Genomic DNA, 13,530 nt, shown 5'->3' with positions numbered 1-13,530 from the left:
TTAACATCTGGTAAAGAAAGTATGAGAAAAAAAATTACAAACCAATCTAATTTACGAATGTGGATGCCAAAAAAGTCCTAAAAATAACCTTAATCAAACAATATGTAAAATTGAATAAAATAACATAAAAATAATAATAAAAGTAGATTCATAACCAGGGATAAAAAGTTAATATTAGAAAATTAGGTTTAACATTAGAAAATAATCACTAATAAATTAAAGAAAAAAACATATGACAATATCAATATATGCCAAAAAAAAGCACATTTGCTAAGTCAATATCCATTATAAAACTCTTTGACAGTAATTCTCTTCCAGAAAGCAGGGATGCAATAATAAATAATTGCATTCCCCATAATTAGCTTTGTGCCTGACACAGGATAGAAAGGAGGTTAATAAAAGTTGAACAGATGAAAGAATGAGTAATGGTTTGAAAGTGGTAATATACATCCAAAAGAAAGTTTCCAACTGCCTTCCAACTGCATTATACATGGAATGTAGGACAATGTGCAGCTTCCATTCAAAAGGATAGCAGAGGAAGCAGAGACCTCAAATTTGTTAAAGCCAGAAGGTAAAGAAAACTTTCATTAATAGGTTTTGAGGGAAAAAAATTTTTATATGCTACGTAAGAAGAGCAAGGGTTTCAAAGACAAAGTTTGGAAAGTAGAAGAACAATAGGAGGTTAAGACAGGGAGAAAAGCCAACGTTGATAAGAGAATGAAAAAAAGTAATGGGTTTTAATCAAGGATGAATGATATGTGGCCTCATGAAAAAACCCAAACCCCCTCCAAACAGAACCCTATTTAAAAGTATAGTACTCTTAATACACAGAAAGAAAATAATCAAAATTTTCTCCCCTTAAATTTATTTCTTAAATCTCTGATCACTGACACTCTTTAGCAGGCAACAAGTATTGGCAAGCGACAAAAATTAGGTAATAGCAAGAAAATATTAAAAATAAAAATTAGCTGATCATAATTCATTTAAATGGATAGTTCCAGGCAGAGTGAAGTTGTCTGTAACAGAACAACTCTCATGCTGAAAATAACTAGAAAACACGAAACAAACCGAAACAGAAAGGACAAAAGAGGCTAAGATTCCTAAGAAAGAACTCCTGATAACTGAACTGACAAAGTGCAGTTGACATCTGTTGATTCTGGGTATGAGCAAGAGGTCTAAATGCTGGCTTGGTCCCAGCAGAGGGCCACTGCCAGGGGATAAAAAAAAGAGCATAGTTTTATTGGGTCTCAAAGAGCTGAAGAAACAAAACTGAACACTCAAAAAACCTCATAAACTTGACTATTTCCCTTCATTCAGCTCAGCCTCTAATTGCATTATAGTAATCAGCCCACCACACTCCCAATTTCTCCCTAGCAAACAGAAGACAATATCATCCGGAGCCTCTAACTTTTCTTATAACAATGTATGGAATTCAATCAAAAAATTACTGGGCACACCAAAAGATAAGGACAAATCACTAAAAAGTAAGACTGTAAAGGAATAGAAAGTAGAATGGGCTGAGGGGAGGAGGGAAGGGGAGTTACTGGTTAATGGGTACAGAGTTTCAGTTTTGCAACATGAAAAGAGTTGCAAGGGTTCTGGAGATAAATACTAGTGATGACTGCATAACAATGTGAATGTATCTACACCACCGAGCTGTACACTTAAAAATGATTAAGATGGTAAGTTTTATGTTATATGTATTTTATCACATTTTTAAAAAAGAAACAGACCAACAGGTGAGCCAGATATTGAAATAAAAAGAGAATAGCTATAAAATATCAATGATTAATATATTCAAAAAGGATGAAATGTCATTTTTAAAAGAGGAGAATTAACCAGAGAATTGGAATCTTAAGAAAAATAACTGAATGGAAATTTAGAAGGAAAAAATATGATTAAAGTTAAGAATTCAGTAAATGAGTTTAAAACCAAATTAGACACAGCAGAAGGCAGGGTTAGGTAACAGGTCAATAGAAGATCTCTAAGTTGAAACAAAGAGAAAAACAAATGGAAGATACATACATATGGGAAACAATGAAAAGTAACTTAAATGAATATATTTCAGTGGTTATGAGTCTGCAGAATCACATTGTATGTTATTTATTACCAATAAGTTGTTTCCAGTTTATATAAGATTAAATATTCATTCATTCATCCTAACACCTATTAAACTCCTATTATATATACATAGCAATATTCTGGGCACTAGAGTTACAAAGATATTTAGTGAGACACAGTGCCTGCCCTCAAGGCACTCATGGTCACAGGAGACACACAAGTAATGCTTAAGCCACTCTTAACAATAAGGAGTTCACTAGAATTTAGCCAGTAGATTTGGAGAGGAGGTAGGAGGTTCATTTTGGACAGAGTAAGTAGCCAAAAGCATGATGGTGACATAGGAAGAACATAAAAGGTAAGGAAGTTAAACAATTTCAGTATATCTGGAGTATAGGATATAGTAGTGACAGTAAGGTGAAATGAGCAGGCATAGGTTAGCATGAACTAGATAATTATTTGCCACATTTTTAAGAGAAAGGTGAAAAATGTCACAAGATCTCTATGATGTTCTGAAAGGGACATAGTATTTCACAAAGTGTATACCTTTCAAGTGCCTTACTAGTTGAACAAGTTTGAAAAATACTCAATAATAAGATAGTCTAAACATTACATGACACTAAAGATCCTTCATAATCTGATCCAAACATTTTTTCCAGTGTCATTTACCTGAGTTCTTTAAGATACAGACACACCAATCAGTATTTCAAATATACAGACACACCAATCAGTGTTTCAAATATACCCTAATTTTCACACTTCCATGACTTGCACAAGCCATTTCTTCTGCCTACACTCCCTCCTCCAATTCATTGTCTAGTGAACTTTTAATCATCTAAGGTTTAGTTTAACTAACAATTTTTTCTAAATGCCTTGCTCCAAGAATAATTAATAATCCCCTCCATAGTGCTCCCAGAGTATTCATTTATTTATAAGATGTTTGAGTGCCTAATATATGCCAGGCACTTGGAATGCATCAATGAACAAAAAAAGACAAAGATCCTTGTTTTCATGGAGCACCTTATTGAAACTCTGAAGAAGGTGACAGTATGAAAAGGGAAAAAAGGAGCACATATACTTTGAAAAATCTTCTTAAGTGACTATTATTCCCTCCTCCAACTGTTCCAATCTAGGTGGAGAATTACAGCATTAGAAAGCATTACAAAAAACTTGTAATGAAAGCTAAATTTAAAACATAACAAGAGGAATACATAAGACATTCTTATATTTTCTTATATAAATTCTTACTTGTCTTTTCCTCTAATTGATTAACTTTATCTCTGGACTCCTCTAGCAGAAATGTTAACTCTTTCATTTTATTTTCTTTCTCAGTACTTTGGATCAATAGCAGTGATACCTAAAATGAAATATTTAAATAATACATTATAAATATGAAAAATTAAATATGACACCTTAGCATTTATCATTACCTGTGATTATTTTATGTACTTGCTTATATGCTTTTTAGCTGTCTGTGCCTGGCATTTAGTATGTGCCTGCATGATAAACATTTATTGGATGAAGGAATGAACAAACTAATGCAATATACCCAATATTACCATATGCATTTTAAGTTATCACTTAGAAGATTATATATTGAAATCTACTCATTCACTTATTCCATAAATATTATTGAGCACCTAATCTGTTCCAGAAACCATAATACACACTGAATATACAGAGATGATGGAACTCACCTTCAAGAAACTCACAGCCTAGACCAGGAAACAAACAACTATACTTGAATATTATTAGTAATAGGACAAAAATGTTATAGGAATCAAGAAAGGAACACCTAAATCAGTCCTGGGGGAGGTAATCAAAAATTAATCCTTCTCAGAGAACTGAACTGAGTCTTGATAGACAAGTACAAATTAATCAGGCTGCAGGGGAAATAAATGAACATTCTAGACTTGTATGAGAACACAAAGGATCAAGAGATCATGCTTCTATTCAGAGAACTGAAAATATTCAGATGGCTAGAATACAGAGTGCATGTAAAGAAAAGGTGAAAGATAAACTCATAAAGAAAGACTGAAGACTTGCAGATTCAACATGGCAGAAAGACCTCTATATGGCCTATTTTCATCTTCAAATCACCCAAAAAATAACCAGGAAAACAACAAAGATGGACTTCATCTTCCATGAAACCACAAGACTTCTATAATCCAAACCACAACATGTAAAAAAGGAAAGCAGTTAGAAGGAACAGAAAATGATTTAGCATAGAAAAGCAAGGTCAAAACTAAGAGTCTAGGGGCTTCTCTGGTGGTGCAGTGGTTAAGAATCTGCCTGCCAATGCAGGGGACAAAGGTTCGAGCCCTGGTCCAGGAAGATCCCACATGCTGTGGAGCAACTAAGCCCAGGCGCCACAGCTACAGAGCCTGCGCTCTAGAGCCTATGAGCCACAACTACTGAGCCCATGTGCCACAACTACTGAAGCCCGTGCACCTAGAGCCCGTGCTCCAAAACAAGAGAAGCCACCGCAATGAGAAGCCTGAGCACTGCAGCAAAGAGTTGCCCCCACTCACCGCAACTAGAGAAAGCCCGTGCACAGCAACGAAGAACCAACGCAGCCAAATAAATAAATAAAAATAAATTTTTTTAAAAAAATTAAAAAAAAAAAACTAAGAGTCTACACAGGGAAGATTACAAATGAGAAGCAAGATAATTCAATCCCAAAGAAACAGAATGTTTCAAGAATTAGAAGCAACAGACACTGTGGAAGGTAGGTATGAAACAGGAGACTAAGTATAAGGAGACTGGAAGTGTGCAAAGAGTAGTAAGACCTCCCTAGGCCCTCTTAACCCTCCTTCCCTGGACTCTACTCCCTGAAAGCCAATGTAGTCAGAGAACCAACCTACTCCATCTTTATAAGAGACACTGGTATGATCAAATTGAAAAAAAGAATCTCTAAACCTGGGTATTCCAGGCACAGGAAGGGGTGGAGACAAAGGATATTAGTGAGAAGTCAGCATATGGAATGATGAGACTCAGCTTGTCCTTCCTACCCTGCCAACCCAGCCCCAAAATGCCATCAGCAAAGTTTACATTCCCAGGCAGGAATTTGGAGAACTCCAGAAAAAAAAAGCCTTACAAATAATGACATGTAGGAGCCCCCCAACAAAAACACTAGCTGGCCACAGCATAATTTTACAGGGAACCCCCCAAATCTGTAAGCTCTGCTCATGTACCCAGGATTCCAACAAGCTTCTTCGCACTTTATTCTATTTCTGTGTTCTGTAATAACAAGCACAATTTTAAATTTTAAGAAGACCTCCTTCTTTCAGAAATCTGGTTTTAAAAATAGTTAAAATACAGAAAAAGTTGTTAACTCTTTCAAAAGATTGAAGTATAACACATAAATCAGAATTCTATCATTTAACCAGAACTTAAAGAAAACTGAGAATCTTCTCTGTACTTTCAATTAACATTTGCCATTACTGTTCAAGTAGATATCCTTATTATCTATAATTACAAGGTATCTGTGGCAAGTCAGATAAAAACTCAGGAAAAATAGGGGGAAGTAGAGAGACGAGGATTCCTTTCTATATTTCATTTTCCATTCTGGATTCAGAAGGCTTGAAACTGTTAAAGTTGGCATAATAATCATCTGAAATCAACATTCTTGTGACTGCAAAAGAACACAGACTCACCATTTTCAAGTCTCGCACTATGTGTCATTAATAGAAAGAAGCAAAAGAATGTTTTAGTTCCCCTTCATTGGTGTCATAAATAGTGTATTTCAAAATAAACTGCAGAATGTGGGTTGAGGGGTCAATCATCATCATCTTTGTATTTTATGAGGTTTTTGCCTGAACAAAACTTCTCACAAAATAATATATTTTTACAGCAATGTCCTAAAACCCACTAATATAAATATTGTAGAAGATTCACTGATTTTTAAAAAGGGCTGGCATTTAGTATGTATAAATTTGAGTCAATGGAAATTAAGGCAAATGGGAAATATATTTAAATATGTATAATATTAAAATTATCTCAGAAATGTATCAAGCAGGCAGCAAGTACAAATTTCTCTTGAAATTTTAAGTATCTCATGAATTAGCGAGTATAAAGAATAAAGAAAGTTGATTTTTAAAAAACACCTGCTTTTCCTTGTTATTTACTTCCTTCTTGTATTGTTCATCAAGATGTTGGATTTTTTCATAATCTTCCTTTACTTTAAAAATAAAACAAATACACTTTAATATCTTCACATAATTGTATAATAAACAAAATTTTAACTTTCTGATACTTTATTTCACTTCCTTATTTATCTAGATATTAAACCCCAAAGGTTTCTAACAAGTTAAAACTGCTATTTCCTTGCTGCTAACTTTCTGTTTAGTAAAATAAAGAATTTAAATAATATCAAAGTTACAATAACTTTTTAAAATTCCATCTTTCTTATAATAGCAGATATATAAAAGTTTTTTCTTTATAACACACTAGTCTGAAATAACAGATTTAAATGTGTATGTGTATTATTATTTTAACATGCAACTTGACCAAGAAATGTAAAAATAAGACCAAATCACACTTCAAATCACCAACTCACACCATTATACAAACCATAATTTGATTTCAGGGAAAATGTAGCTTTTGAAGCCAAAAGGGTATTTTTAACATATACCAATTCCCTGCCACATTCCACAAGATTTTGAGGGGCTTAAAAAACCATATACAATACAGAAATTTTCAATAGTTTAGGCATCAAGCTGAAGGTATGAAAACATTAGCAGAATAATAAACAGCGAAAGAGTAACATAAAAAATAAGGATTCCTACACTTAAAATGGATTTCCAGTCTGGAATTCTCAGCTTGCACACGAAGTTCCTCAAAAGCTATTATCATTTTCTGAAATACATTTAACTTTTAAGAATCATACTTAGACTTTTTAAATAGCTTTCCTCAAACAATGAAAATAATAAATTTGTATCATGTGATCATTATACTTAAAACTATATAACTTTGAATAATGAAAATTCTATAACTTTTAAGAATTAAATAATTTACTAAAATATTAAGAGTGCCTATTAAGGTAGCTTCCCAGGTATCTGAAGGCACTGAAGACAGGTTATATATCACCAAACAGCAGCAAAACAATTGTTGGTACTCTAGTCATTTATTTAATAGCCCATATCAAAATCTGTAATTTTCTATTGATTTTTGCTTATGTATTTCTGTCTTCACTAAAGTGTAACCTCTGTGAGGTCTCTCCCCATAAGAGTTCAAATTATACTTCCATTACCTGGCAGCATGAGTTCATTCACATTCAACAAATCCTGATTTGTAAAATTGGATGAATTCATTTATTCATTTAATAAATAGTTACTGAGTGTCAATTATGTGCCAGGCACTGTTTTAAGCACTTAGGATATAAGACAAAGTCCTTACCCTATTGGAACTAACTTATATTCCAGTGTAAAAAAGAATATATACACACACATACACACACACACGTGTATACCAAATAAATATCATGTAGTTTTAAGTGCTCTTCAGAAAAGTTAGACAAGGTGAGGAGATAGAGGATAATTGAATAGAAAGACATTTTAGGTAAAGTAGTAAAGCGGATAATAAAAAAGCAGAATGAAGCTTATGAGTTTGCATAAGATCTTGGATACAGAAGTTCTAGATAGAAGGAACAAATTCAAAGAAGCAAGATCAGAAAGAGCTTAGCAAGTTTGAGAAACAAAAAAGAAAGGAACAACTATAGAAGAGAAGCAAAGTGGAAAATGATAGGGGATGGGGTGAAAAAGGTAAATAGGCAACAGACACAGATTGATAATACTGGTATGTTTTTCAAATTAATGGTTAAGTGTCACAATGTGCTAGTCTCTGACACAGAGTTAATATCTAATAAATTAAGTTAAATGGTGTCACTAACATGTAAATTCAAAAAATACTAAAAAACAGAACATTAATACTCATGGTATATATAGAACCCTGGGAATTTTATTGGATATAATCATATATCAAAAGATAAATAATAATCCCTGTAGCAAGAACAATTGTTCATATCTTTGTAGCTATCACTCTAATTTGCTTAGAAATGCCTCTGTTTAAAATATTCAAATTTTCAATACCACTTACCTCAATGTTACTATTTAGGTCCACATAAACTTGCCTAGTTTCTTCCCGCTCATATTCATCTATCATAAATATAAAATATTTCAAAAGTAAATTTTAAAACAATTACAATTCCAATAAGATAATACTCATATGTCTCCGGTAAACATTAAAATATTTAAAAATCTGTGTTAGTAAAGGGCACTGGTATATCTTTTGAGTCTTTTAAAGTAGTATCAAAAGCAGCTTCATAGTAAGGTATGGTCATACTTCATGACATCAACCTCAAAAGCTAGGCACTGTTCAATTATCTCTAATTTCCTTTTATAGAATTACTACTATTCATTAATTTATTCAAACTTTGTAAAATATATTTACAGTTTTAGCCTTTACAATAAGTAGGGATTTAACTACTAGTCTATGAAGTATTTTTCCTTTGTATATTTAAGATTCATGAAGCACATATGAAAGGCAAAGCTCACTCTTGTTTCTGCTCTATCTCTGAAGAGGCAGGAAAGAAGATAAATCTCAAGACCAGAGGAAGAAGTTAAGAATAGGTGTAGCCCCAAGGACAAATCTCCTGTAAGTCCTGTATAATATTTTTTAGGGTTTTCTTTTTCGGTTTTTTTTTTTAACCTGAGCAATGTTTCCCTCTAACTATACTCAAGCCTTGAGTAAAGTCAGTAAAACTTAGAGTTGATAGGTGGTGCTGTAGAGAATTAAGGCACGAGGCAGGAAAAGAAATGCAGCTGTCCCATCATCATTCCCCCAGGTAAGGCCAAGCATCACAGAAACCACATTAGACTAAAAGGAGGGTATCAGTCCTATATTCTCAGTAATAAGCTGCAAAACAAGAGAACGGCAGCTACGATAGACTCAAACGTTAATGAAGAGCCAAATGAACTCACTTTAGAAGAATACAAGTATCCTAAACGCCTCAAAAGTACTGGAGAGAGCTCTAGACTTAGCACATGGAACAGGAGCCAAACCACTTTTATTTGAATATTAAAGGGCTGGAAAATTTAAAGAAATAGAGACAGAACACATCAGCATTTCAACAGAAAGATGGTTCATCCTTCTCACTCCATCTATTCACTGTCTCATATTCACTAACAAACACATTTAGCAACAAACCTTTTATTCCACAGAAATTATTTGCGCCAAAGAACTGCATTTTATTGCCAACACCTCCAATCTTCCCATTACCACTACCACCAGTACTTCCAAAATATCCTCCAGTCATTCTTCCAATAGGCAAGTACTGAAAAGCAAATAAATAAAACTACAAAAAAGAAAATAAATTGGTATAGATGTACTTTACAGCTGTCAGGAGCAAGTTGCTACAGGTGGCATAGGGACTTTGGTAGCAGAGTGTTCTAATGTACTGACATAATACTGTAACAATATAAGCCTACCTTTTTGGTTTTTCTGGTATCTATCTATCTATCTATCTATCTAAACTCCCTGGTTTTCCTGGTATCTATCTATCTATCTATCTATCTAAACTCCCCACCCCCACCTCCTCCCTTCCCTCTCTCTCCCCTCTCCCTCCTCTCTCTCTCTCTCTCATACACATACACACACACACACACACTTACTTTGCCCTAATTTGGCCAACTAGATCTTGCTGCATTCATCATCTTAAATAAGAAATGATTCAACCAAAAGCAAAGAAAATGTCTTTGAGTTTCAAAAGCCCAGTGTTGGGATTAGGGGAAAGATTCAAGATATAAACAAGTAATAGATTTTCAAAATATATAAGTCAGAACAAAGCTTCCATCCTCTAGACCTAAGAAATATTTACCAGTTTGTAAGGAAGAAGCCTTTAAAAGGGGAAGGTGAGAGAGCTTATTAGATTCTGGCAGGTACTTAAGAAAGGGTTCACAAATACTGTATGCTAACGCATATACATGGAATCTAAGAAAAAAAATGTCATGAAGAACCTAGGAGTATGACAGGAATAAAGACACAGACCTACTAGAGAATGGACTTGAGGATATGGGGATGGGAAAGGGTAAACTGTGACAAAGTGAGAGAGTGGCATGGACATATATACACTACAAACCGTAAAATAGATAGCTAGTGGGAAGCAGCCACATAGCACAGGGAGATCAACTCGGTGCTTTGTGACCACCTAGAGGGGCGGGATAGGGAGGTTGGGAGGGAGGGAGACGCAAGAGGGAAGAGATATGGGAACATATTTATATGTATAACTGATTCACTTTGTTATAAAGCAGAAACTAACACACCATGGTAAAACAATTATACTCCAATAAAGATGTAAATAAATAAATAAATAAATAAAAAAGAAAGGGTTCTGTAGCCCTCTACCCTCACCAAGCTAAGCCTCAGGGTTGGGGAACACAGAAATCCCAGAGAATTAGGGTAAACTAAGAGTAGAGTGGGGCTGTGCTTTTTTTTTCCTTCAGTATAACTCTAGGAAGATGACAAAACCTGAGAAGAAATGCCTGTGAAATATATATAGACAGGTACGGCCTTAAACAGCTTCACAATTTCCCTTGTTCCAACACGTTGTGCAACTGAGCATGGTGTGATAAAGCACAGAGAACCAGCATACCTGAATAGGCCCTGAGGACTGGTATGAGGAGCAGCTCACCAACTATCTATGTGGACCAATAACTGAAATACCAATCGAAATGATGAAAAGTCTCAGAGGATAGATGACTGAGAAACAAACGTCCCTCTCTACCACATGGTACTATATGGGCACCCCCAAATTTACATACAATCCCAGGGAAAGAAGAAAAATTCCCAAATTTACTGAGATAATTTCTTCCACGCTAGCAGAATGAAGGCTTTAAGATATAAAGATATAAAAAAGACATAAAAATATAAAAAAATAAATATAAAGATATAAAAAATCTTTAAAATTAATATTTTTTTAACATTTTAAGACATAAAAATCTTGTGCATACTTGAGTTTGTTGACTAAAATCACTCAGAATCATATATTCTACAAAATTCATCAGAGTATGAGAAAACCACACAGAAGGGACAGAAAAGAGATTCAGCTACCATAAGTAGAACCATGCAAGGTGAAAACATTAGAAATTGCTCAGTGACCTGCCGTACAACTATAAATATAAAAAGATGATTCAACCACTATACTAGGACCAAGCTCAGTTTATCACCTAGTTTGTTTATTTAGTCTAGATAGTTCTTGCTTTTTTCAATGATGTATATGGTTAGAAAACCTACACGAGGCCTATGAAAAAATACTGTCAAACAAAGAAAAGGGAACATGAAAGATGTTAAAAGGAACAGCCTATCTCTGAAAATGAACTCTAGAGAATTCAGATGAAAATTTCAGAAAACTATTTGGTATTCTCAACAGAACCAAGAAAATATGGTCTCAGTGAAAGAGGAAGTTACAGTCATAAAGAAAGAACAGGCCATATTAGAAATTTAAGAAATGGGGTGAATTAAATAGAAAAAATAAATAAGGTGGAAAGGGGCAATGGCTTAGATAATGAGAGACTCAAAGGAACTAGAGATTAGAGACAGGACAGGAAAGAACTGATACTTCAGAAGTCAAATTGTTTCCTAATACAGGAAACAAATATAAGTTGAAGGGGTGGGGGAACAAATATTAAAACAATTAGAGAAATGAAGAACAGAGGGCCAACAAACAAATAATAAGTATGCCCAAACAGAAATAAGAATAAGTGACCAAAGATATCATAAGGCTTTCCTGGTCTAAAGAAATAGACTGGTGCCTATAGATCCAAATGGTTGCACTGACAAAACTGTAAATTATAAGGATCAAGAAAATGCCAGAGTCCTGGCAAGGGGAAAAATATATGCATAAATACATATACTATATATTTAGGTAGAAATCTAGGTATAGATAAATGGAACTGTGATTATCCCCATTTCACAGATAACAAAAGTGTGACACAGAAAAATTATGTTATTTGCTAGGATCCCAAAATAATAAGTGGTGGTACATGATTAAAACACAGGTCTGCCTAATGAAATCCAGTAGGGATAAATGCAAAGAATGCTATTTGGATCCAAAAATGTAAATGCACTTGCAAAGAATGAAGTAAAAAAAAAAAGTGAAAGATTTTAATTACTAGTGAAGTCACTAAAGCCTATAATACAATGTGACTATCAAATAAGCTGACTTTAGAGTTCATTAATGACACCTACAATTAGACAAGCAATAGTCCTTTACACAGGTCAAGTTACACATTAGATTACCTAATACAGATCTGGACTCCTAAATATAACAACAATATTCAAACAGATCAACCAAAATAACAAAACTACAAAGAATCTTAAAACATCTAGGCTGAAGAAGACAAGATTCAGAAAGGACAAGTAACCACCTTCAAAAGTCTAAAGAGATAAAAAAGTGCTTAGACTTTTTCTGTATGCCTTAAGGAGAAGAATTACAATAAGAAGAGAGAAACTACAAAGAGATTTCAGTATAAGAGATATCAACAAGGAATTCCCTGGAGGTCCACACTTTCACTGCATGAGGCCTAGGTTCCATCCCTGGTGGGGAACTAAGATCCCACAAGCTGCGTGGTGTGGCCAAAAAAACAAAAAGAGAGAGAGAGAGAGATTTCAACATAAAAATAAGAGCTGTGCTTAAATGACAGCCTCGGGGTTAGTGGGTTTCCAACACTGAATATGTTCAAACACAGGAAAGAGACTACCACTTGGTAGTCACAAAGGAAATTATTAATTTCCTATAAAAGAATTAAAGCAATGGATATGTAAATAGACCAAAAAGCTTTAAAGTCCTTTTCAACACTAAGTAATTTAGATTAAGGAATAAGGCTACAAAAAAAAAAAATGTATGCAGTACTTCGAATGGCAGCCTAAAGAATTCCAGTGTACTTAATGTGAGCAATAGACAGCCATTTAAAGGGGTTTTTTTGTTTGTTTGTTTGTTTGTTTGTTTTTTGAGGTATGCGGGCCTCTCACTGTTGTGGCCTCTCCCATTGCAGAGCACAGGCTACGGTTGCGCAGGCTCAGCGGCCATGGCTCACGGGCCCAGCCTCTCCGCAGCATGTGGGATCCTCCCGGACCGGGACACGAACCCATGTCCCCTGCATCAGCAGACTCTCAACCACTGCGCCACCAGGGAAGCCCCCAGGGTTTCTCTTTTTTAGGGTACATCTAAGAACAAATTTATTCTTTATTCATTCATGAATTTATTTATTGCCTGCTATCTTCACAGACACTGTGCAAAGTGTTGAATATACTGAGTCAAATAAGACATGATCCCTTGCCTGCAAGCTTACAGTGAGATGTAGTAGGTACTCAATATTTGTTGAAGGAATTCATAAATACATGGTAAAGGTATACTAAGGGTACTAAGTAAAAGAAGAGGAGCATCTAAGTCAGAGTGAAAAAATAGGGAATATT

The 13,530-nt window shown here is 34.5% G+C and overlaps 1 protein-coding gene across 3 annotated transcripts in view; it reads right to left on the bottom strand.

The window, feature by feature from the left end:
• SYCP1 (synaptonemal complex protein 1) overlaps nucleotides 1-13,530 on the bottom strand; it is a gene marked incomplete at both ends in the record, with an annotated part of 173,016 nt that overhangs the window by 136,720 nt on the left and 22,766 nt on the right. For all 3 annotated transcript variants that reach the window (XM_082615943.1, XM_082615944.1, XM_082615945.1), the window contains 4 exons: nucleotides 3,307-3,415; nucleotides 6,165-6,238; nucleotides 6,846-6,915; nucleotides 8,155-8,213. In XM_082615943.1, coding sequence (XP_082472069.1) covers nucleotides 3,307-3,415; nucleotides 6,165-6,238; nucleotides 6,846-6,915; nucleotides 8,155-8,213 — 312 coding nt within the window. The remainder of the gene's footprint in view (nucleotides 1-3,306; nucleotides 3,416-6,164; nucleotides 6,239-6,845; nucleotides 6,916-8,154; nucleotides 8,214-13,530) is intronic.

The sequence above is a fragment of the Mesoplodon mirus genome (assembly GCF_964341445.2).
Source record: "Mesoplodon mirus genome assembly, chromosome: 3".
Classification (NCBI taxonomy): domain Eukaryota; kingdom Metazoa; phylum Chordata; class Mammalia; order Artiodactyla; family Ziphiidae; genus Mesoplodon; species Mesoplodon mirus.
This window is presented reverse-complemented; position numbering and strand designations above follow the sequence as displayed.